General features: G+C 31.6%; 2 protein-coding genes across 2 annotated transcripts; both read right to left on the bottom strand.

The window, feature by feature from the left end:
* Positions 1-1,879: 1,879 nt before the first annotated feature.
* On the bottom strand, positions 1,880-9,262 carry LOC137806527 (uncharacterized). Its single transcript, XM_068606713.1, has 4 exons — positions 8,886-9,262; positions 8,726-8,802; positions 2,598-2,709; positions 1,880-2,119 (listed from the first exon to the last, which is right to left on the bottom strand). The coding sequence occupies exons 1-4, from the start codon at positions 9,131-9,133 to the stop codon at positions 1,984-1,986; spliced, it is 573 nt and encodes a 190-aa protein (XP_068462814.1). The 5' UTR covers positions 9,134-9,262; the 3' UTR covers positions 1,880-1,983.
* Positions 9,263-15,042: 5,780 nt separating this feature from the next.
* LOC137806525 (protein INCREASED PETAL GROWTH ANISOTROPY 1) lies at positions 15,043-18,733 on the bottom strand. Its single transcript, XM_068606711.1, has 6 exons — positions 17,213-18,733; positions 16,707-16,838; positions 16,413-16,594; positions 16,211-16,322; positions 15,423-15,557; positions 15,043-15,335 (listed from the first exon to the last, which is right to left on the bottom strand). The coding sequence occupies exons 1-6, from the start codon at positions 18,410-18,412 to the stop codon at positions 15,210-15,212; spliced, it is 1,887 nt and encodes a 628-aa protein (XP_068462812.1). The 5' UTR covers positions 18,413-18,733; the 3' UTR covers positions 15,043-15,209.
* Between the last annotated feature and the right edge of the window lie 5,526 nt (positions 18,734-24,259).

Genomic DNA, 24,259 nt, shown 5'->3' with positions numbered 1-24,259 from the left:
TTCAAAGATCAACTTTTGTGAGCTTATTCTAGTACGCCCATAGTTTGTCGTCACTTAGTAGTCAATGCCAAAGTTAATTCAAATACATCACTCTCCCTTAACCATCTAAATTGTCTCTTAAGGACAAAACTGGGATGAAGTTTTGGAAAAATGGTTTTAAAAATGAACTTTTATTCCTCTTAAACCTCAATTGAAGTCTTGTTCTTATTGAGGTTTTGTTCTGATACGCACAATAGTCTCACATCGCTTAAGGTCAAGGGCTTTTTTAACCGTTTAAAACACCTTTTAAAAACAAAATCATGATAGAACTCCAAACTTCAAATCAAACAATATCTCAAATGTAGTGATTAATTCTAATAATGTTATTTCAACGACTTGAGGTCAAAATATAAGCGTTGTGAAACTCGAAACAAAACCTACACTTTTCCCAAGTTTCTAAACGGAAACTCAAAACTAGGGTTTCTTTTCCAAGAAATTCTCTTGGAAAATATCTCTTAGAAAAATATTCCCATTTTAAGACTTGAAAAGAACAAGAAGACAAACAAACAAGCATAGTCAAATTCAAGTTGAATTTAAAAGTAAAAATTACAAGTGACAATGAGTCTTATTTATAGATGCATAAACCCCTTATACATAATGATCTAAGGAATGTGGGACAAAAATTGCAACACTAGGTTGCACACAAAAAAGGGAGCACGCCAACATTTTTGGAACCCCTACATCAAGCAATTCAAGGTTTTATTCAGATTTTGTTTATAAGTGCTACACTTCATGCTTATGTATTGGTCGTGTGTTGACTCTTATTCTAGGGTTTTGACTCTCCAAATTGAACTCTAATTGGAGTGGATTGAAGGTGATGAGTTGAACTTGGAGAACTACAATTTTGACCACCCAAACTATTCTAATTGAAACCCTTTTATGCTACTACATTTTACAACATAAAATGACTATTCCTAAAGAAAACATTTTACTCTTATGTTTACAAGGCTAGGAAAAGAGAAAAAAAAGTACTAATAATTCACACTCCATGCAATGAGAGTCTTATGAATTTATTCATTTTCCATTTTCCTAATCATGGATCTTATTAGAGGTCCAAACTACACTTTCCCATATGGTTTCCCATCGTGAACGCTCTTTCCTTTAACACTTGATTGGGATAAACAAAATATGGTTTTCTGTGTTCCCTTATACCTCGACCGAGACTTATTTCACTATGTTAAATAGTCTTTCATCACTTTAATAGTTGAAGTTAAGACCAATTTAAATAAACTTTATTTTCTTATTCTTCTGAAATGTCTTTTAAAGACAAAATTGTAATGGAACCTATGAAGCTCGAACACTCCTTTTAAATGGCGTGTCGATGTCCGATACTTGTATCAGACACCGACACTCGTATGACACCTGTAGGACACATATCCGTGAAGTGTCCAATTCAAGAAGTATTTGTTAGGTTTCTGACAATTCTAGGACGGTTCTAACACAATTTTAAAAAAGAAAAATACATTAATTTTCTCAAAATTCAAAAATTGTTATTATAATTATAAAAATAAGAAACAAATCTTTGTGAACTAGTCATGAAAAACATATTTCTACTCCAAAAAATAATTTGGAACATACTTGTGGACATAAATCTTTATTGTCAATTTATATAATTTATAATTATATAATATATAGATTTGTGTCCTCGTAATGTATCTGTGTCCTACATTTTAGAGATTTACGTATCTCTGTATCCGTGTCCGTGTCGTATCAGTGTTTATGCTACATAGAATGGAACAGTTTCATGACAGATGGGATATTATATTTCAATGGACTTAGGATAGGAACAAGTAGTATAGAATAGTGCTCACATGGTACCTTTCAACGCCACCACAAAATATAGAAGAAATGTACAAATTTTCATGTTATTATATAGGAGTTGGCACATACCATTAATTATTAAAATCAAGAGTTCATCAACATGTTAAAAAGCTACGCAAAACCTCAAAGTTTATAACCCACATAAACAGCAGCATTCACAATATAACAATCATCATTCTTGTCACCCATTTCCTCTACAAGAACCCCACTTGAGCATATCAAACCACCGTCCACAACTTCAACATTCAAAATTTCTCCACTGCAAATTCAAAAAAGATTATTATAAAGAATTGATATAATATTACAGATATTATATATTAAGCACACAAAAAAACATGAACTGAGTAAATAAGTATGGTAGATTATCAACTACCGAAAGAAATGAGCAAAAGCACAGGTCAATACATGTTTATTAGCATGAGAACACAAAAATTATGTTTTTGTTCAGGACTTCAAGCAAAATATATAAACTTCAATACAGATAAGAATGACTTAGGTTTCTGTTAGAAATGTTAAGTTTAATATCCAATAACCAGAGTACAGCAAAAGGAGAGAAACATCCAAAAACCAGACATTATGGTAAAATAAAAGATTGAAATCACAACAGTTAATTTTACAAGAAAAAATAATTGATGATATAGGATTTTCATATTGATAGTCATGTCATCACTTAAAAGAGAACAATATGAAAAAATACAAAAATAAGGCACTAATTTTTCACGGTTCTGGGTACTTACTAGGGAAATACTGATTTGACTTTCTCGATATCCAAAGATTTCTGGAGGGAATGAGGAACACCTAGCTTGATCTGCAACTTCATCTGGTCAAAACTGACACCAGGAATGGAACCTAAATCAAACTCGTGTCAAATAGAATTCATGAAACAAATTTGAACGTGTAAATTTTCCAAGCATACATTTTTTAGTAATTAATCAGCAATGAACAACCATACAGAAAAATCGTTTAGTTAAAAATAAGTTGGTCATATGAAACATCTTACTGTGCGGTATTTTCCGAAACTAGAGCTTATCTAGAATTAGTGGGATAGAAATTAAGTCAAACTCACTACCAATTTCTTGCGAGAAGAATGAATTCTAAGCATTACAATTAGAACTAAATGAACTAGTTATAGAAAGAAAATCCCTAAAACCAACATCATAAGGTTAAACTAAATAGGAATATACTATTGAATAAATATTATTTACTTCTAATAAGTCTTTTTATGATAAAATCTACACTCTCCATCTAAAACACATGGCAATTAATAAGTACCTTACAAACTAATAGAACTGAATATTAGAAATTGTGATAAAAGACACTGTCTTGCCGATCTTTATTGCACTACCCGATTGGTAGGAATAGAATCAGAGTAAAGAACGTTTCACCCAGAGAGGTTGTTCAAGAGAACCTCACTCTCCAAAATCTCTGGACTATTTAAATAGTTTTCAGCTACAGCTGGCACAACAACTTTACTTATTTCTTTATACCAGACCTATCAATACCCCGCCCATGAAGACACCTTGTCCTCAAGGTGAAAATCTGGAAATTCTTTGCTGATAGAAGCAGCGGACTCCCAACTATTTTCTGTCTCTGGAAGCTGGTGCCATTTCAGAAGAACTTCTAGCTTTCCTAGAGAGTTAGTCCGTGTATCTAATAATTTTTCTGGAGTCACTTCAAGAACTTCAGACAACATTGGAGGCAAGGGTTGTGAAGAGTCTAATGAATGCACTGCTGGTTTGAGAGTAATGATACATGAAAAACTGATGAATACGACTGTGTTCAGGAAGGAGCAACTATACACAACTTGCCCAATGCGTTCCACAATTTGGTAAGGTCCATAAAATATTGGACTAAGTTTTTCATTGGGCATTCTTTGCTAATGACTAGAATTGATAAGGTTGGATTTTCAGAAAAACCCAATCTCCAACTTGATAAACCACCTCTCACCTATTCTTATTAGCTTGGGCACGGTTCTGATCCTGTGCTTTGCACAGGTTTGACTTTAATTCCCTTAAAATCTCATTTCGTTCCACCTGAAATCGATTCACACTCTAGACTCTAGAGGGGATAGTTGTCCCTTTCAAAATTAAAGGAGGATCGCAGCCATAGGGTGCTTTGAAAGGAGTCATTTTAGAAGAGGCGTTATAGTTTGTATTAAACTAGAATTTATCCCAGGATAACCAATTTGGCCAGTGCTTAGGCTGAGACCCTGTCATGCAACGCAAATAAGTCTGAAGACAACGGTTAACTACTTCTGATTGACCATCGGCTGCGGATGGTAGTTCCAGCCTTTTTCAATAACTCCTTCAAAAACTAACCAAGAAAAAGTTGATCTTGATCTGAAACTATAGTAGAGGGGAAACCATGTAGTTTAACAATTTCTCTCACAAATATCCGAGACACCTCTGCTGCGGTATATGGATGTGACAAGGCAAAAAAAGGAACATATTTTTTGAATCTGTCCACCACCACTAAAATAGTATCTTTGAGTGGGAATCATTGAAATATCAGACCAAACTTGAGTCCCAATGGTTGCAGCAAGCCTGCAGGAGCCAAGGTCTCACTTTTATTTCGTTGGCAGATGTCACATTGCATCACAAAGGCCTTAATGTCCTTTCGCATACCTTACCAATTCAAAACACCTACAATCCTTTTGAACGTTCTAAAATAGCCACTATGTCCTCCCAAAGGAGATTCATGCAATTCCTTGATTATTGTAGAGATCCTTGGGTGTTGTTGTGGCAAAACTAGTTTCCCTTGATAATATAATCTTCCCTTTTTTAATTCACAATGAGTATGAGTTGTAGGATCCACAAGCAAATCCTGTATCAATGAACTCAGCTTGACATCCTTTTGAACCTCCAAATCCCAGTCCTCCCACTCTAAGGTAGCAGAACTCATATGATAGTAAAGAATGCTTGTCTAGATAAAGCATCTGCTACTTTATTCTCCCTTCCAGGTCCGTATTGTATCTTATTAAGAATGAAGAAAATAAATATAGAATTGATATCCCTGGTGTAAAATACACACATACAGGTGTTTATTTATAGATGAAAATAATAACAGAATAATATAAACTACGGGCTAAGCTTGTTACATTCAACATATCTCAAAATCAAAACCAATAAGTTTGGAAGCCCACTTGAATTGTTCCTCTGTCAGAAGTCTTTCTTCCGTCCAAAATTTCAAACTTTTTTTTATCCATAACAACAACAAAATGACTGCCCATCAACTAGTTTCCATTTTTGCAATGCCTGAACCACAACCACCAACTCTCTTTCGTAGACAGATTTGTTTAGCCCCCTTTCAGATAAGGCTTGGCTCCAATCCAAAAAGCCAAAGGTCTGCATTCTTGCAACAAAACAGAACCCAAACCTTTCCTAGAAAAATCCATCTCCAACATAAACTTTGGGGACAGCTAACATTGGTGACCGAGAAAAAGTTTCTTTAAGTGTGCCAAAAGCTTGTGGGCCTCGTCCTGAATAACCCATTAGTCCTAGAAATCCTCTTAAAGCTGTGACATCCTTTGGAATAGGCCACTCCCACATAGCCTCCACCTTCTTTGGGTCAGCGGCTTGATATAATATGACCCCAATATACAAACTAGTCTGACTAAAACTACATTTCTTTTTATAAACCTTCAATTTATTCTCTTGAAGCACCTTGAGAACTTGTGTCAAATGTTGAACATGAAATTCAATTGTGGAACTATAAATTAGAATATCATAAAAATACCAAGACAAATTTCCTCAAGAAAGGAAAAAGAACCACATTCATGAAAAGTTGTTGGGGCATTTGTCAATCCAAATGGCATTACTAAATTTTCGTAATGACCATCATGTGTCCTGAAGGCCATTTTCTCGATGTCCTCTTCTTTCATGAGAATTGGATGATATCCCAATTTCAAATCCAATGTAGAAAAAATTGTAGCTCCTACCAATTCATCTAACAATTTCTCTATGACAAGCATCGGGATTTGTGAGGAATTGTGATTTTGTTGAGTGCCATGTAATCCACGTAGGTAAAACCTCCATCCACCATTTTTTTTCTCACCAAAATAATAGGGCTGGGATAGGGGCTAATATTGGATCTAATGATTCTAGCTTTCAACACATCATGAACCAACTTTTCAATCTCATTTTTCTGGTAATGAGAGTATTTGTAAGGTTTAAGATTTGGTATGAAAACTCCCTCTTTTAGATGTATCGCGTGATCTTGTTTTATACAAGGCAGTAATCCAACAAGTCCTGAAAAATATCTATATTTAATTCCAACACTCGTACCAATTCCGAGGGCACTAGAGGAGGACTTGCTTCTTCCTTCTCTTGAACCAGATCCACAGATACCCTATATCATCCTTTTGCAATTCATTCATCAATTATTTTCAAGGAAGTTGTAGTTGTAGATACTGTTGGGTCCTAATTAAAGTTTGCTGCAATTCTCCCCTTCCTATGATTAACCTTAGCTTAACTTCTCCTAAACTTGCCAACCATTCCAACCCCAAAACCACATCCGTTCCTCCTAATTCAAGAATGAATAATTCTTGTTGAATGCTCAAGGCCCGTAACTCCTAAACAAACCCCATGCATTTCCCTTGACATTGCACCTTGTGGCCATCTCCTACCTCCACCACATAAGGAAGAGTTTCTACTAGTTCTAGCCTGCACCTTAACATCAATTCTTTAGAGATGAAGTTATGTGATGCCCTGCAATCTAACAAGACCACACAACCTTCATATCCCCGATTTTGCCCCAAACCTTCCAAGATTTCTTCATGGTTAGACTTGCCATGGTGAACATGGATAGCTGCAAAACTCTTTCTCCTTCATCTTCCTCTTTCATGCCCTCCTTATCATCCAAAATCTTATCATAAACCCATATATCTCCCTCTATTATTAGCAGCATATGTAATTGCTTGTTTCTACACACATGGTTAGGCCCAAGTTTCTCATCACATCTGAAACACAATCCTTTCTTAATCTTATCCTCTATTTCCTCATTAGATAATTTTCTGAAAATAGTCCCATGCTTGAGATTGACCCCGTGATTCTTATTAATAAGATTGGATGTCTCAGCTGTGTCTCCTTTTCCTCTGCCCATGGAAGCCAATTAATTACCTCCATCTCGTGAATAGCTTTTAGAAAACCAATTCGCACTATACCCTCTACTACTCTTATTCTCAATCATTCCACCTCCTTTGGTCATAGTTCTGATTTTATCTTCAACCATTTGAGCTTTCATCATCAATTCCACCAAATTAGTAGGACCATATAGCTTCACTTCAACTTTAATGTCTTCTTTTTCAATCCATTCAAGAATATTCCTATCAAATAGTCTTGTTCAATACATTTTAATAGCCCCACATATTGCTCAAATTGTTCCATCTAGTCTTCTACAGTGCTTGTTTGTGTTAAAGCAATCAAGATTTCAAAAGGATTCTTTAACATGTTGGGTTGAAACCTTATTACAACCACCATCTTGAAAGATTCCCACCATTGGAACTAGTTTAAAGCCTTCCCTTCCAAAACAATCACCACCGCTTGCATTGTTTCCTCCTCTGATATTTCTTTCAAACGGAAATATCTCTCTAATCTATTTGTCCAACCAAAAGCTTCTTCTCCCGCAAAGACAGGAATATCCAGTTTTCTCCGCCATGATTGAAAATGTGGTTGCCACACTTCTTCTCCTTCTCCTGTGGCCGTTCTTTTTATTATCTTGTTGTGGTCTGCCATGGACTTCGAACCACAAGTCAGTTTTTCAACCACAACTGTGAGACAACCGATCAGATCTTCTTCCAACCTTTGAAACCTCTCAAGTTGTTCATTCTCCGCCTTCTCTCTGTCTCGGACAACTTCTTGAAACATGTGCTCTAATGTGTCCAGTCTGGATTCTATCCTGGTATTGACAATAGCCCCCCACGCGCAACACCAGAGTACCAAGAATGATGCTCCGAATACCAGTTGATAGAACTAAGTATTAGAAATTGTGATAAAAGACACTGTCTTATCAATCTTTATTGCAGTACCCCGATCCAGTTCCTACTTAGGAATAGAAACTGAGTAAAGAACGTTTACAAAAGTATACACCCACTGAGGTTGTTAGAGAGAACCTCACTCTCCACAATTCTTCTAATCCTTTTCTCTCCAAAAGCCCCCCCGAACCCACTACTGTCTCTGGACTATTTAAAATAGCTCAGCTACAGTTAGAACAACAACCTTACTTATTTCTTCTCTTATATACTATACCAAACCTATCACAAACACATAAAGAGGACAGTTTAAAATGATTGAAATTAGTTTATATTTTAGTCCTTAGCACCACAGAACGAAGTTATCTTTACTCAGATTGAGGAAAATAAGGAAAAAGAGAGATCTGTACTCAGATGTCATAAAACAAGTTATCTTTCTAAATGTCAATCTGCTACATATTCCCTAACTAGCATAGGCCAAATTAAGCATGACATGCATGATTCCTTTCACTTACCTGACCATGAAAAAAAAATCATGGAAGTGATTCTACTCTTTCTTCATACTTTACCCCATATACAAGGAAATAATAAATTACATGTTTCACTAATAGCCACTAGGAAAACAAATACTTGTTTACTTTGGCAAGCAACATGCTGAGAAAAAAAAAACAATGGAGAAAGCTAGCCACGTAGTGTAGAGTGTATGTAATAACCAAGTGTGCAATGTCATTGGGCATCAAAAAACCCTTATGTTACACCAAAACGATAAATTCTATTCCCACTCATGATTTCTATTAACTAAGAGGACTGATGTATCTTATGACAGAATAACTCACAACAATAACACTAACAAGTTGAACAGTGTAAAACCCAATAAGATTATGGATATAAATATACCTCTGCGGAAAGCAGGGATTGAATTAGAAGAAATCGCATCCTTGCACGCTCTCATTGCTGCCACTGTTATGTCCTGTCTGTTGGGTTGATCGCCATGTCAGCTAAAACCAAAGAAAAAAGACCAAAAATGCAAAAAAAGAAACGGAATAGAATAGCACACCCATGTTGGTCGTAGCCGACACCCATCTCCACGAACAAGAGCTTCATTGGAGAGGATGACCCTTTGCTTCCTTCACTCCCTTCAACCACTTCCATAGTTCGGGAAATTGCAGAAAGTATAAACTTTGGTGAGCGATGTGAGAAAGAAAGGGATTTACGGAAACGTTGAGGGAAATTGTTTGAGCCCAAATCAGTGATGGGAAACGATGAAAATCGAAGCTTTAGAAGTGAATAACAACAATGGGTCATTTCTCTCTCACAAGCTCAGCATGAAATGGAATCAAATGAACATGGATAAGCGATTCGGGTGACTCACTCTGACCCGATTCCCCTATTTTACCTTTTCTTTCTGGCTTAACTCTCTCCGCCAATTCATTTATTATTTAATAAATTGTAAAATTATTATTTACAAATTTACAACTTATCTGATTTAAATAACTAATGTTTAAAGATGTGAATTGTTTCAAAATATTTATTATTTAATAAAATTAAGAAGATATTTTTGTTTCTAAATTGTTTTGAGATAATATTGTTAAGATCAATCATTATATTCGAGAAAGCGATGTAGGTGTATATAAATTATTTTTAGTTTCGACTTTCTAAGTGATATAAAATTATATTGGACGTATCGATCCAAATCTCATCATTAAGAGTTAAGGAAACAAGTTTTCGATAATGATGTAAATGTTTCGACCTTGAGTCAAGTGAATAATTAAGTGAGTGATTGCATCTAAGAAAAATGTGAGTCATCACCAATAACTCATATTCAACCCATCGAAAACTCAACATCAAATTTGATAAGATGAATAACTGTATTTTAAAAAATCAGTGACTTCTTTACTTAATTAAAATTTTAGTCTTTAATTTTGTTTTAACAATTTTAATCTCTTAATTTGTAGTTATCCATAATTTTTAGTGTGGGAATTTTTTCACATAATATTAATCCTTTAATTATTAAAAATTCAATTTTCGGTTCATTATTTTCGATATAACATAATGATATATATCCACGTCAATTTGGGTAGTTGATCCAAAAACGTATACATAATTAAACTGAAAATTAAAGAAATTATAAATACAAAATTAAAGAATTAAAATTATATAAGAAATTCAGAAACTAAAATTACGAATAATTTACCTAAGGAATTCAAATTGTAAAGACGCTTAAAAACAATTAAAAACCATTAGGAATATTTTAAATTTTAGGAACCATAAATACAATTAAACAATTTATTTTATAATGCAGTGATAGTGTAAAAGCTTTTGTTTACTGCCACAACTTTTTATGATAATTAAAATTATTTTAAAAGATATAATTAGAACAATTTTATTAGTTGATAAAGTAAAGAAATTTACACTGAAATGGATGAAAATAAAATAACAATAAAGTATATTACAATTTTAAAATGTTTATGCTTGTTCTATGATTGTATACATGAATACAAAATAAAATCAATAAATAAATGTTGGATTGTATTTTCTTAAAGCTTTTTATAATAACCTTTAACATTGAATATCGTAAATATGAAAATTTTAGTTTGTAACACTTAGAAAATAGCAACATAATCATTTAATATTTAATTTTCTAACTTTTATTATTATTATCATTATTCTTTTATATATATATATATATATATATATACTTCTGTTCAACTATTTTTATATATCTATTTATAAATATAGTACTAGTAGATTATTAGACAACAATAAATAGAAAGAGAATTATTTAAATTTTTTTTAAAAATCATAATAATGCAATTTCATTAAAATTCATCACAACAAAATCAATATAATTCTATTTCACCAATCATTTATAGAAGAAGATAAATACATTCTCATAAATCACACATAAATCTATATAACAAAAGATAATTAACAAAAAAATATTTATTGAGATCTTTCAAAAAAAGACACATATTAAGCAAGTTGTGTTAGAGACCAAAACATTTTCCATATAACCACATATACTTGAGTTTCATGGATATAAGGTAAGTTTAAGTGTGAAAATAGGTTTAATATAGAAAGGAGAGTTAAATTATGCATTAACTTTTTTTTGCAAATATTCACAGTTAAGACCTTCAAAATCTTAGTTTGAAAAATTATCCTTCTTAAGTTAGTACAAAATTCATAACATGGAATCTTAACAAAATAAGGGATAGAAGAATTTACTTTCATATTTTTATATTGGATCATCTGCTAGTGTATATTTTTATATTTAAAACCAGAGTATATTTTAACACTTCACCGCTCCTAACTAAAATTTGAGTATAAGTGACTAACCCACCAAACATTATTTGGAACACAATCATTCTTAATTAAGACAAAAATTTGTCGTGATCCAAAATATCACAAAGGTTTTCTCACTAGAGAGGCTAACGTGTATACAAGGTTTAAGCATTTACTAGTTTGCTAATCAAAAGAAAATTTAGCAATGTTTCAGCACTTTGCAGATCATAAATTGTCTTCTTTCTCTTTTTCTTCTTGAAGGACGTGTTTTTATAAGTATTGAAGAAAAGAGTCGTTGCAAATCTTTTTTTTGATAATTGAGCAACTTCAACTCATGTGAAAATATTCCTTTTATCTCATCATTAAACGTAAAGGATGTATTAAATATGCTAAATGCATTCATTAAGCATACTTAATCATGCATTAAATGTTCTTCTCTTCTTGAAACAACATCTCGATAGTTGGTAGTACTTATATGTCCTTGGTCAGAGTGTCTTTAACTGAAATTATGTAAAGCACAGAATCGTACAACAAGGTGTAGTATTTTCTAAAGTAAACAATGTGTATGTTACGAAGTTGTTGAAAGATATAAACTTTAGCTCATATCCTAAGAGATTTTTTATTGTTGACATGCTTTTAACAAACCATTACTTATCTGAAGAGAATGAGAATTCAAAGTGTTATATAATCTATTAGACAAAACACTTATGTCTTACATGGTCTCTTATAAATAAAATTATTTTGTCTTACAAACAAGATTTGATCATGCTTTATACTTTGTTATTTAATAGCACTTAATAAAAGTATGAGTTGTTGGGTTTTTCTCTAACAATTGTGTTCTAAAACTTTTTTAATTTTATTTTTCAGAAGATATCATTTGATGATGTGCAAACAAACTTACAAATTCAATCACATCTATCATATCACTTACCAACTTTTATAAATTTTTCCTACTTTTTTCACTCTATTTACCTTACATTTTTACTTAAATATTGTACACCAGGAAGAAAAAGCGAGGATGATGCCTACTTTTATCTAGTGATGTTTGAGGATTTACATCCACTAATATAATAAAATAATAAAAAAATAATATAACATAATAAAATAATATTTTAAAAAATAATAAATAAACTTATATTACAAAATATTTAATTATTTTATTAATAACAATAATTAATTATAATAAAAAAATTATAATTGTCAAATAATAATAATAAATATACTTATTTATTATAAAAGATAAATTTATATAATAATAGTATTAATTATAAAAATGATATTATTATTTAATATTAAATATTTTTATTAAATTTTGATAACTATAAATATTTAAATATTTTTTATTTTTATTAAAATTTATTTTTTTAACTGAAATATTTTGTTAATAATATTTTAAAATAGATTTTTCATATAATAAGTAATTTATTTTGTATTTTTAATTAATTATAATATTATATTTTTATTAATTAAAAAATAATTAATTATATTAAAAAAAATTTAAACATATTTTACAATTTTTAATATTATAATTTAATTTATAACAAAAAAAATTATTTTTATGAAAATTTTTAACGTTGTTAAAGTAACTCATTATTTTCAAAACTAATTATTCAACGATATCAAAAATATTTACAAAATATAAATTAATTTTTAAATCTAAAAAAAATATCTCATTTCATTATTCAAATTGTTAAAGATAAGAGTAAATTTGTAAACTTTCATTTTAAACATTTTAAAAAATTAAAATTTTTCTCATAACAATTACATAACTCACACACTTCAATCAATTTTTTTTACAAATCTACTTTACATTTTAGTGGTGTTTACAAAATGAATTTTAAAATCCAATCCAAATATTTAAATAAAATTTTAAAGTAAAATCCATATTTTCTATAAAATTAATTTGGATATTTAGAATGGATTTTAAATCCAAATCCATATTTTTATAATTTTTTTATAAATCTACATAATATTAAAACAATATTAGTCTAATGTAATTTAAAATTTATCAATAAATGTTAACTATTAACTTTTTAATGATAAGCTTATGTTTTTAATTATTCATTAATTTCATATTTTTTTATTGTAGTTTAACATTTTCATGTTTATGCATTTATTATTTATTTAATATATATTTAAATAAGTAAGTTTGATTTTTTTTTATCCTGATTTCAAATTCTTTTATATCTAAATTCAGATAAAATTAAATAATTATAATACGTTTAATTTGAAAAAAAAATCAATACATCTTAATTTTGATAAAACAATAAGCTTAAATAAAAAAATGACTCAATCTCCTTTTCTATTTTTTATCATAAAAATCATTTACTTTTTTTAATACTAAAATACATTGTATATAAGAGATCATTTTTCACTTATAGGAAAAGTTTATTCTTCATAATTCTAAAATTAATATTTTCCATTTTCATGAGAAACAAAAAAATTAATGTTTTTATTTCATGTACTTACTTTCTTCTCTGCATTTTCTTAAAATAAAATAAAAATGATTGAGAATTATACGCGCTCTCACGCATTCACGTTATTGTGATCTGACATAATATGGTGCACATCATTCCCGGGAACCTGTGAGCGCAAGAGCTATGTGAAACGTGAAACTTTTTAGTACACTCCACAATATGGTCATGGATTGAATTTATATTAGAAATTTTTCTAATTTTTAAAATCTGTATAAATAAAATAGAAATTTCATATATGAAGAAGTTATAAAATATGGATTAAAATAAATATCAGATTTAAATAAAAATTAATTAGATTTTTTTTTCACTCTTAATATATATCTTAATTCAAAAAATATTATTTTTCACATTTTTCTTTCAATTTCTTATACATTCTCTTTCTAATCCAAATTCACCATTAATTTAAATATATTTTTTTTTCATATTTTCTTATTAAATCATCTCAAAATCACATTTCTCACATCCATCTTCAAATCTTAAAGAAAGCTTAAATGTATACATATTACATTGTGATTAATATTCTTGGATGAATCTAATGTTATCTTTAATGGGCATTTTTCTTTCAACAACAATTTTTTTTATATATTCTCGACATTGTTTAAGAAAACCGAATAAATACCATTTATACCAACAACGTATTAATTTGTATTTATTAATGAAAAGATAAATCTTTTCACTAAATATAGATTAATAAAAGTTATGTTCCTTATTATTCTCCTCTTTCAAGACACAAAGCTCAAGCATTCTAGTATGAAGCTTCTTCAAATTCAAGTAAATAAAGTTTCTAAGAAAATGTAACCTTATACTATTTTTTAAGATGTATGTAAGAGTTCAAAAACTCCTCCATTTCATTTCTACCAAGACAGACTTAGGATTTGTATACAGCTATTAAATTGAATAAAGATATAATAGACAATTATATACTAAAGTACATATACAACTTTTTACCACTTACGATCATTTTTTTTCTCTTTCCAATAATGCTGGGTAGAATCTCGAATTTAACTAGCTTTATCATGAGAAATTATTGAATACACACATGGACGAAAAGAAAAACAAAACTAGTCTAGTAAGTGATCAAAACTTACATTTTTAAATTTGTTGATATGTTATCCTTTTTACCAAAATATTATTAATATTATCAAAGAGCTTCTATGTTTTTCGTGTTTGGTAACAATTTCTTTTTGCAAATGATAACCAATGTAGAAGGTTATATAAATAAATATGGCACCAAATTTTGTTTGCATTAAAAGAAAAATCAGTTATATTAATGGAACAAACATCTATAAAAATGTACACCTATCCCCTAAAACCAAATATATACGTGTTTACCTAGTGAAGAAGGTAAGAAAAATGAAGATGGTGGGAAAATTTATTTGTAGTAAAAGAAAATGCAGTTAAATGAATAAATTGCAGGATTTGGTTAGATGCAGTTAAACGAGAGTGACCAACTCATTTATGATGAGAGATTTGCGCTTTCCCAGTAATAAATGGATAAATCATGAATTAAGAATGCGTTCCTACTTTTAAGGATGATGACTAATACTATTTGCCATTCTATTCACAAAATACAGAAAAAGGGAAGAGTTTGATCTGAAGCTGAGTTTGCTCCAGCATTAGCATTAGCATGTTGCAGACCTGCAAAAGAATTTCTGTTGGTGGCCATGGCATTGAATGTGGCATGACCTTGCTTTGTCTCTCAACTCTTGAAATGCTCTCATTGTATCCACATCAAAGCCTCCAGCAAACTGCCACACATAACAGCTCATTATACCAATTGGCCCTTTAGCTAACAGACGTCAATTTTGTACTACTAGTGTTAAAAATAAAATTACCTGATGAACTCGGAATGCAAATCTAACTCCTTGGACAATAAGCTCTTCTTCTTCAGGCCCACCACCAACTGTCTCAAGCTCGGCAGAGACTCTCTTCATATACTTCATGGCCAATTTCACAGATGCCAGCTTGATCTGTGCCACAATTTAACATTGCAGGTACAATAAATGAAAGGAGCTAACAAACATTCTTCTCACTTTGTAGTAACAATTTAGTACAGCAATCTACTATCATGCAATGCTATTCAGAAGTTGCACATGCATGTGACATTTTATTTGTTTCGTTCTTCAAAAAATTATTTAAAACAGACTGCAGGACCCTTCCTACTGGCAAAGAGAATTTCCCTTAAAAGATGAAGCAGACTGTGGGGATCAGGGATCTCCATGTGCTAGTGCTGATGCTAATGCAGATTAGCTTCGACCAAGTCCTATCAGCAAGATAACCACTGGTTTGACATTTCACTATCAGCTACCTACTTTGTCTACATGCTATGTGGTAAACTTACTAAGGCTAATTTTTTAAGAGAGAAATTACAGATGTTTTGGTGGGGATCCAACACAAAATTTAGTTACCTACCATTAAATTTTATTAATGGATGAGTCTACACATCCACATTATTATTCAATGAGGACAATGGGCCAACACAACTCTTGTCCATCATCATGTGTTGTATAGTGACCTATTTGTATTCTATTAAACCTACAACTGAAGCTATATCTGGTGCTTGTTTGCAGCTACTATCAAGTATAATATGGAATTTTTCTAATGCAACTTGCATGGAAATTACCTGGCTCACATAACCACTGTCAAGCATCCAATCCACGGGTATTTGGAAGACTTTGTATCTCTTTGTTGCCGATTCTCTCATTCTTGAGATATTGTAAATCCCATGTTCTAATCTGTCATAATAATCAGTTAAAATGGCATTAGAGGGTGTTCAAATGAACATTTAATTCACCTTGAAAAAGTAATAATACAAATCCACGCACTTTTCTAAGAGTGTCTGCATCTTCTTAAGAGCTGGACCACACAGCTGCCGAGGATCATCGCGGAAAGACGAAGCCTCAGATACTAACTTCTTCAGATCGCAATACCCAAACGCAGCTTCACGCAAAGCATCAGCCTTCTGCTCTGGCCAATTGAAGTGTTTCAGAACTGCCCTTTCATCCACCTGAAACAACAAAACAAAACCAGACAAATCACAAACAATATAAAATATATTTTTCTTACAAGTATCATCATGCAAATGGAAGAAGGAACACAACATTAAATAATAAAAATACCAAATAGGAGAGTTCGTCGTCAAGCCATTTGACAAAAGGCACTACATCTTCAATGTCCGTGAATGCTGCGCTCTCCACCTCTTTGATCAAGTATCTGATAAAGTCTCCTTGTGTTTCTACATCTGTTTTTATCTGTAAAAACAAACAATATTATTAACCTGAGATCAGACAGTATCAGAACTTTGATTAAAAGAAAAAACCTTTGTTAACGCTAAGATCTAATGAAATGAAGTAAATTCTTTGACTTAATTGACAACTAGGGACTAGGGTTTCAGTAATTGGAGAATCTTTCTTCCTTGTTTGACCAGGAACTCAACAAAATGCCAAAGTTTAGAGCATATTTACGACTATGGCCAACCAAATTCGAATCAGATTACTGTCTTGTCTACTAAGAAATCCAATTCAAAATAAAGCAATAAAAGCGACTACACATGTCAGTAGACAGTGACACAATAAATGGTCAGTGGCAAACCCGTAATTAAACCGCCAAATTCACGTGCACTTACAGCCAACAAGTGAGTCGACCGGTTCTCGATCTCGCCGATCATGTCGCGAGCATTCGCTGTCGCCGGCACCTCCGCAGCACCGCCGGGCCCCGAGTCCCGCCGCGAATGTGAGTCCCTCCGCATCAACGAGTGGTAAAACTCCACCACCTCCGGCACTCTCCTCACCTTGGCCGTAGTCAACCTCCCCGCCTTCGCCGGAGGAGGCGGCGGCGGTGGCGGAGGAGCTGCCTTAGATGTAGGCTTCGTTGGTGGAGGCGGCGGTGGAGGAGGCGCAGCCTTAACTGGTGGAGGAGGAGCTGCCTTCATCGGTGGTGGAGGAGGTGGTGGCGGTGGCGGAATGACTTGTTCAGTTTCGCCGTTATTGGAGGAACCGCTGGACGGTGATGAAGGAGAAGAAGACGAAGGTCTCGGTGGCGGGTTCGGAACACGAGGCGCGCGTGACCTCACGGAACCGGAGAGAACAGAGTCAGAGCAATCAGCGAGTTCCTCCGAGTTGCACCGCGAGTGATGTGGCCTTTCTGTTTCCGCAGCCTCTCTTTTCAAAATCCCGCTTCCGAGATCCGACGCCGTTTTCTTCAAGCTTTTCATGACATTCGACTTCACCGAAACCTCCACCAACTTCTGCGAAGCTTCGTGCTCGAGCACGTGAATTTCCAATGCCTCTGTTCTGCTACTGCCACATCCACCGTACGACACCGTTTTCTTCATCTCCACTATCTCATCTTCCAGTGCCTTTAGTTTCCTCTCGCTCTCTCTCTTCTCTTCTTCCGCTCGAACCTTCACCTCCTGCAACTCCTTCTTCAACCTCTCGTTCTCCACTTCCATTTCCTCCGCTCTTCTTCTACTCCTTTCGATTTCAGTTTCCCTCGCGCTGATCTCGCTCTCCAGAACGGGGACAATGGCAATGGACTCCTTAAGCAGCTTGTGCTCCAGCAGCTCCGTCTTCAGCCGCGACTCGCTCTCCCGGAGCTCCTCCACCAGACGGAGTAGCTCCGCAACATCCGGCGGTCGCGGCTGCACCTGAGCGGAGGAGCGCGGGAAGTACGCGCCGAAGGAACGAGAGAACGGGGACTTGTGAGACGAGGATTTGGCGGAGGACGGCGAGGGAGGAGGCTGCTTTTTATGCGGCGTAGGAGTGTTCGTGGCCGGCGGCGACGACTTCTGAAACCCCATTGCTACCCTTACCTTGCCGGCAACCATGAGTCTAAGATTTATTTATTTATTTATTTTTATTTAGTTTTGAAGACTGAAACTGTGAAGAGTTCTTAAGCATGAGAAAGACGACGTCGTTGTCTGAGTTTAGATAGACAGAGAGAAGAAGAAGAGGAAATGGGGTTGATGTAGGAGAGTGGGAGGAGAAGTTTTGGGCACAGTTAACGATGAACGGTCTTCTCTTCTTGGATGCTTTATGATGGAAAAAGTGAAGGTATAAAAAATATTAAGGAAACTAATTTTAAATTTTATTAAAGACAATATGGAACTAAGTTTGAAAAAAACCGAGGTTGTCCAACTGGGATCAGTGTCTAGAACATTTATTTTGGTTAGGTTTTAGTCTGAAGGGTAGTGACTTGAGTTGGTAACGGTCATCTAACGGTTGGTTTTGTGATTTTTGGTTTGGTATGTTTAATTTTATGTTTTTGTAAAACGTTGGTAACGGTTTGATCTTAAAGGAGTTTGTAACTCAGTAAGCCCTGTATCGTGATATTTTGGCCAGTTATCGTGGTTCTTGCATTTTCTCGTTTGTTTGTTTGCCGTTGGCGTTGCGTAAGTCTCTGTGGTAGTCAAGCTTTTTTTATTATACAAAATCCATTTAAAGGCTTTTAATCCCCTTTAAATATACATTTAAAAACTTGCTTATTATTTTTTCTCTTCATTTAATGGTTAAACAATTTTCAATGCATAATAAAATTATAATTAGAAAAAAAGTATTGAGTCATCTTGGAATTTAAAAAACCACTGATAAAAAAGAATATATTTTTATTGAAAAAATGGCAATTAAAAACTAGCATGGCAGTAGTACTTTGAAATTTATAAAAAATATTTTCATGTATTCGTTATATCTCTAATTAATACTTATTCATTTATGTGTATAACGACTCTTTTTCCATTTTAAAAAACTAATATTACTCAGAATCACATTAAAATATTATTTTTATTGATGAAAAAAAATCATATAAACATTTTTTTGAAAATGTTTTGATTTCAAATTTAATGGATCAAGAGTTTTTGTAAACGCAACAATTAAATAATATCTTATTAAATGGCTTCTTAATTTTTAATTTTGAAGTCTTATAAATTTAAACATCTTACATAAAAATTAACTGTAACACTAAGATAGTTAATGTGAGTACTTAATTTAATTTTGTGAACCTGTAATTAATTTACAAATTAATTGTTAAAATATTTGTTTTGTTTGTATATAAAAATAGTAAATAACTCAGGCTTTTGTAGTTCATCCCTTTACAATATATATATATATATATATATATATATATATATATATATATATATATATATATATATATATATTATTGAACTATTATAAATAATATTAAATTTCATTAGAAAATATTTATTATTTAAAAACATCTATAGTATATAATAATATTTTTCACTTGAGATACATAATTCTTATTCTTATTCTACTCTTATTTATAAAAAAAATTGAAACAAATTATCAAAATGTTAAAAGTAATTATTTAAACATTTCAACACTGGAATACCTTATAAATCATCCACATCTTTCAAAAACACAATATATTACGAATCACTCACTATTTTTTATATAACAAGATTATTAATTTTATTTTCTTAAAAATATAAAGACACTCCGTAATAATAATGATATTAATTAAATATTAAAAAATAGTAATTATGATTATTAACAGCTATTAAAAACTAATATTGTTACCATGCTAAAAAAATTATTAAATAACAACAAATTTTAAAAAATAATTAGTTAATATTATTAATATATAAATTAATTTCTATTATTAATAAAAAAAATTAAATTAATTTTTAAATTATCAACTACTAAAATTTTAATTATTAACTACTTTATTTTATAAATTATTTTTTATAATGACTAATTTGTAATCTAAATTTATTATAAAAAATCGCATGTTAAAATCACAATTTGTTAGAAATATAAATAGATTATTTGAGAAAAATTGATTTCAATTACATCACAATGTATCAGAAAATCAGTTTAGAAACATACATTCATTATATCAGATAAAACAATTGCTTCATATTAATATTGAATGTACCATAAATCTTGTTTAAAAATTTAAACCAATTATTTCATAAAACACTTGATTCAATTATTAACACTAGAAAAAAATTATAACTTATTCTTTTTCTTTTACTAAAACAATTGATTAAAATGACATAAATAAACTATATGCAACATATTAAAATGCATAAAGTACAAGAACAAAGAACACAAATACTTTTATATTGGTTCACTCTTTTTCAAGACTACATTCAGTTACCACTTCACATTGAAACAATTCTCACTTAAAACACACAATCTTGTACAAAAATCAAACAAGAACACAAATTTTGAATCCTATAATATCAGCTCTACCACTGTAACACCTTGTTATATATTATATATCCTAAGAAACTCTTTCTTGCACTGTAATACAATACAAAAAAAAAACAAGTAAAGAGATACAAATGAAACGAAATCACAAGATACAAAAAAAAAAAAGAAACTCAAACTGGATTTCTAGTTTTCCAGCATAGTAAATATTCTCATACCAAACAAGATGATGATTCAAATCCTCAAAGAATTCACAAAACTTTTCAAACACTTGTAAGAACAATACTCAAATCACACTCTCATAAGTTCAGATTCAAAAATAGTCTCAATTGCTACTTTTGAATGTTTAAAGAAACATTTTATAGATTTTGATTAACACATAACTGTTTTAAAAATACAACTGTCAAAATCAATCTGCTAAAGCACGAATTAACTAGTTGATTTCACTTTAAGTGAAATCACACATGTTAAAAACTCAAATTGAAAAACTCATTTTATCAAACACATTAAAACACAGTTTTAACACATTAAAACTACATAGTTTTAACACATTAAAACTGTTTACAGAAAACACTAAAAACTTCATAAGTGTTTTCAATCAGTTGGTTAATGAAAATAACAAATAAAAAAATTTAATTTTCATAAAATCTTTTTCAAAAACATTTTAATCATTTTAAAAACTTTTTTCTTGGATTCATCATCTCATTATGCAAAAGATAAATTGTGAACATAAGATACACAAGACTAAGATAAGACAAGATACAGTAGGCTTCATCAAACACTACTTGGACCTAAGATGTCCAACAAATTCCCCATGTTTGATGAGGACAAACAATCCAACACCTTGATCAATCTTGATGTCTTTATCTTTTGGAGTGCACAATGGAAGCAAGCAGAAATAGAGCAAAGAAATAAACACAAATACTACTTGAATGATTATACAAGTCCATCAAATATCAGCAATAAGAGAATTAAAAACAGTTATAACAGTCTTAATTAAGCATAAAAAAAATTGTTTAAAGTGCATAAAACAACACCATACAGATGAAAAAACAAATGAAAATGGTTCAACAAACAATGAAAGCAAATAAACTAAACACTTGTACACCATAGATCATGAATCCCAAAGATAGAGCTAAGCTAATTGCTCTTGTATTGCCTTAATCTAGTTGTCAAGATGTTAAAACCTGGACTCGATCAGCTCAAAGTACTCCCTTTGACTGGCAAAGATTGAATCCAACTTGTATACCATCAGCCTTTCAAAACTGGAAAGTGGTTCACCTCTATCAACATGTGGAACATAGGTGACCATAACATTCATTTCAGTTCCTTAAACATCTTCACCAGTAGTGCTTACTTGAACCTGTGATATTGGTTGCATCCTATGCGATAACCTCTCCATCCTTATTGGTCCAAACATTATTAACCTTGTGAAATCCCATTTTGAGTACGGTAGCACAATCTACCTCAGTTCCAGACTTGATAGTTTTAGATAGCTCATCTTCTAGATCAACATCAAAATACTTCAATTTTTTTTAGACAGGTACAACATAGGGAAACAATAGTTCACAAGTCTTTTGAATTTGATCATGTGTTCTTTCATAACAAAGATCTAGTTCACCTTGATTTTATTTATATGAAAATACATTAGAATCAGATCTTCTTCAGTTAGCTTAACATGATTGCTCCCCTTAGGAGTTAGCTGCCAAGCCACTATATATGCTAAAAACCTTTTTATGAGTTTGAGATTTCCCACATGGAAATGAAAATAGAGATCCTGGTCCTTCAAACAAGAGCGATAAAACTGCATTTTGTTAAACTCTGATTTTAGTAGTATTACCTTTCCCTATCTTAATACCAACATACTTGAGACTAGTAACATATTTCTAAACAACTTGTGTAATTACTATATCTACACCTTTCACACTAGAATGTAGGTTTTCTCCATAAAAAAAATATTAGTAAAGAAAAATTTAATAAGATCAGGATAAATGGTTCCAATTAACTGCAAGAATTTCTGCAAAGCTCCTTGATCTTTTCTTCTTTTGTGGAGACGCCATGAATGACTATGCTATGTGAATGTGAAAAAGAAATAACAAATTTTTATTCTTTGAAACTTATGCACATATTGGTAATAGTTAGGTAATATAAGAGAGAATGAACATTTATTGGAAAAAGGCAACAATTAATTTGTTTTAGTAAAACGTTCCACACCAATGAACACACTGCAGAAAATGAAGATTCAGTAACATTAAATCCCAACAAACAATTGTCAACCAAATGCACAATGACACGTGGACAAGCTTTTCCCTTTTCGTGTACGTCCATGTAGATAGAGACAAACACTACTTTTGCAGTTTCACAAACAATTGTTAGCACATAATACAATAAAACAACCAGTTAAAAAAATTGCTATCAATTGAAAATGTTGTTAAGTAAGATATTAACAAAAGTAATCAATTGACTTTATTTTAACCAATTAATTTTTTCTTAAGAAACATGATCAAGGATAATGATGTCTAATTCGATTCTAAGAAGATTAAATATATCTCGTGATAATGGTTTACTGAACAAGTCACCTAATTGTTCCAACACATTTAATTTCACAATTACCATTGGATTTATATTCACGTATAAAGTGGTGTCTTATTTTAATGTGCTCAATATGTGAGTGTAGAATGAGATTTTTTGTTAAATTTATTGCACTAGTATTATCACAAAGCAAAGGAATATTTTTCAGATTTACCCTAAAGTCACCTAGTTGTTGTTTTAGCCACAAGGTTTGTGCATAACAACCTCCTGCATCTATGTATTTAGCTTTTACAATTGACAATTCTACACAAGGTTGCTTCTTGCAGTGTCATGAAATCAGGCTAGATCCAAGTAGATGACATGTATCGTCTGACACTTGAACGATGCTTGTATCGCCTAATATGTATAGTTTTAAGCGTGCATATGATGTTAATGAGCGTATGCCTATGCTTTGTGTTTCTCAAGAAGTTTCATATAATGTGAGCTTCTGAAGTGTTTACCAACATTTGGATGCGTTTTCTCAACTTCATCGTTAAATCCTTCATCTGATGCGTTTTCTCAACAAGCTTCGTCTCATATGTCTTTATTTGACAAGTGTTTCGTCTTATGTGATTTTATTACATCAAATGCTCTTTTATCCATAGGGCGATCTTTCTTTATAATATTTTTCTTTGATTATATTATTCGTTTCAAGAGTGAACATGAGGATTAGATCATCTGATCAACGTATACATTGTTTCGTCTAACAATATTTTCTCTTATTGTATCGTTTAGTGAGTCTTGCTCATTTTTTCTTTTGTTTTTGTTTGGTCTTGTACTACATATGAATAAACTTTGTCATATCACAATACTCATTATAGTGTTTGTTATCCTCAAGACATATAGACCTTCAATCGTGTAATCGTCTTCAAAGTGTTTACATCACCTCCACACCGAAAGGATGACTGCTTACATCTATGGATTCATTG

Source organism: Phaseolus vulgaris, chromosome 3 (assembly GCF_000499845.2).
Source record: "Phaseolus vulgaris cultivar G19833 chromosome 3, P. vulgaris v2.0, whole genome shotgun sequence".
In the NCBI taxonomy this organism is placed as follows: Eukaryota; Viridiplantae; Streptophyta; class Magnoliopsida; order Fabales; family Fabaceae; genus Phaseolus; species Phaseolus vulgaris.
Note: the sequence above shows the minus strand (reverse complement) of the source record. Positions and strands in the feature narration are given on the sequence as shown.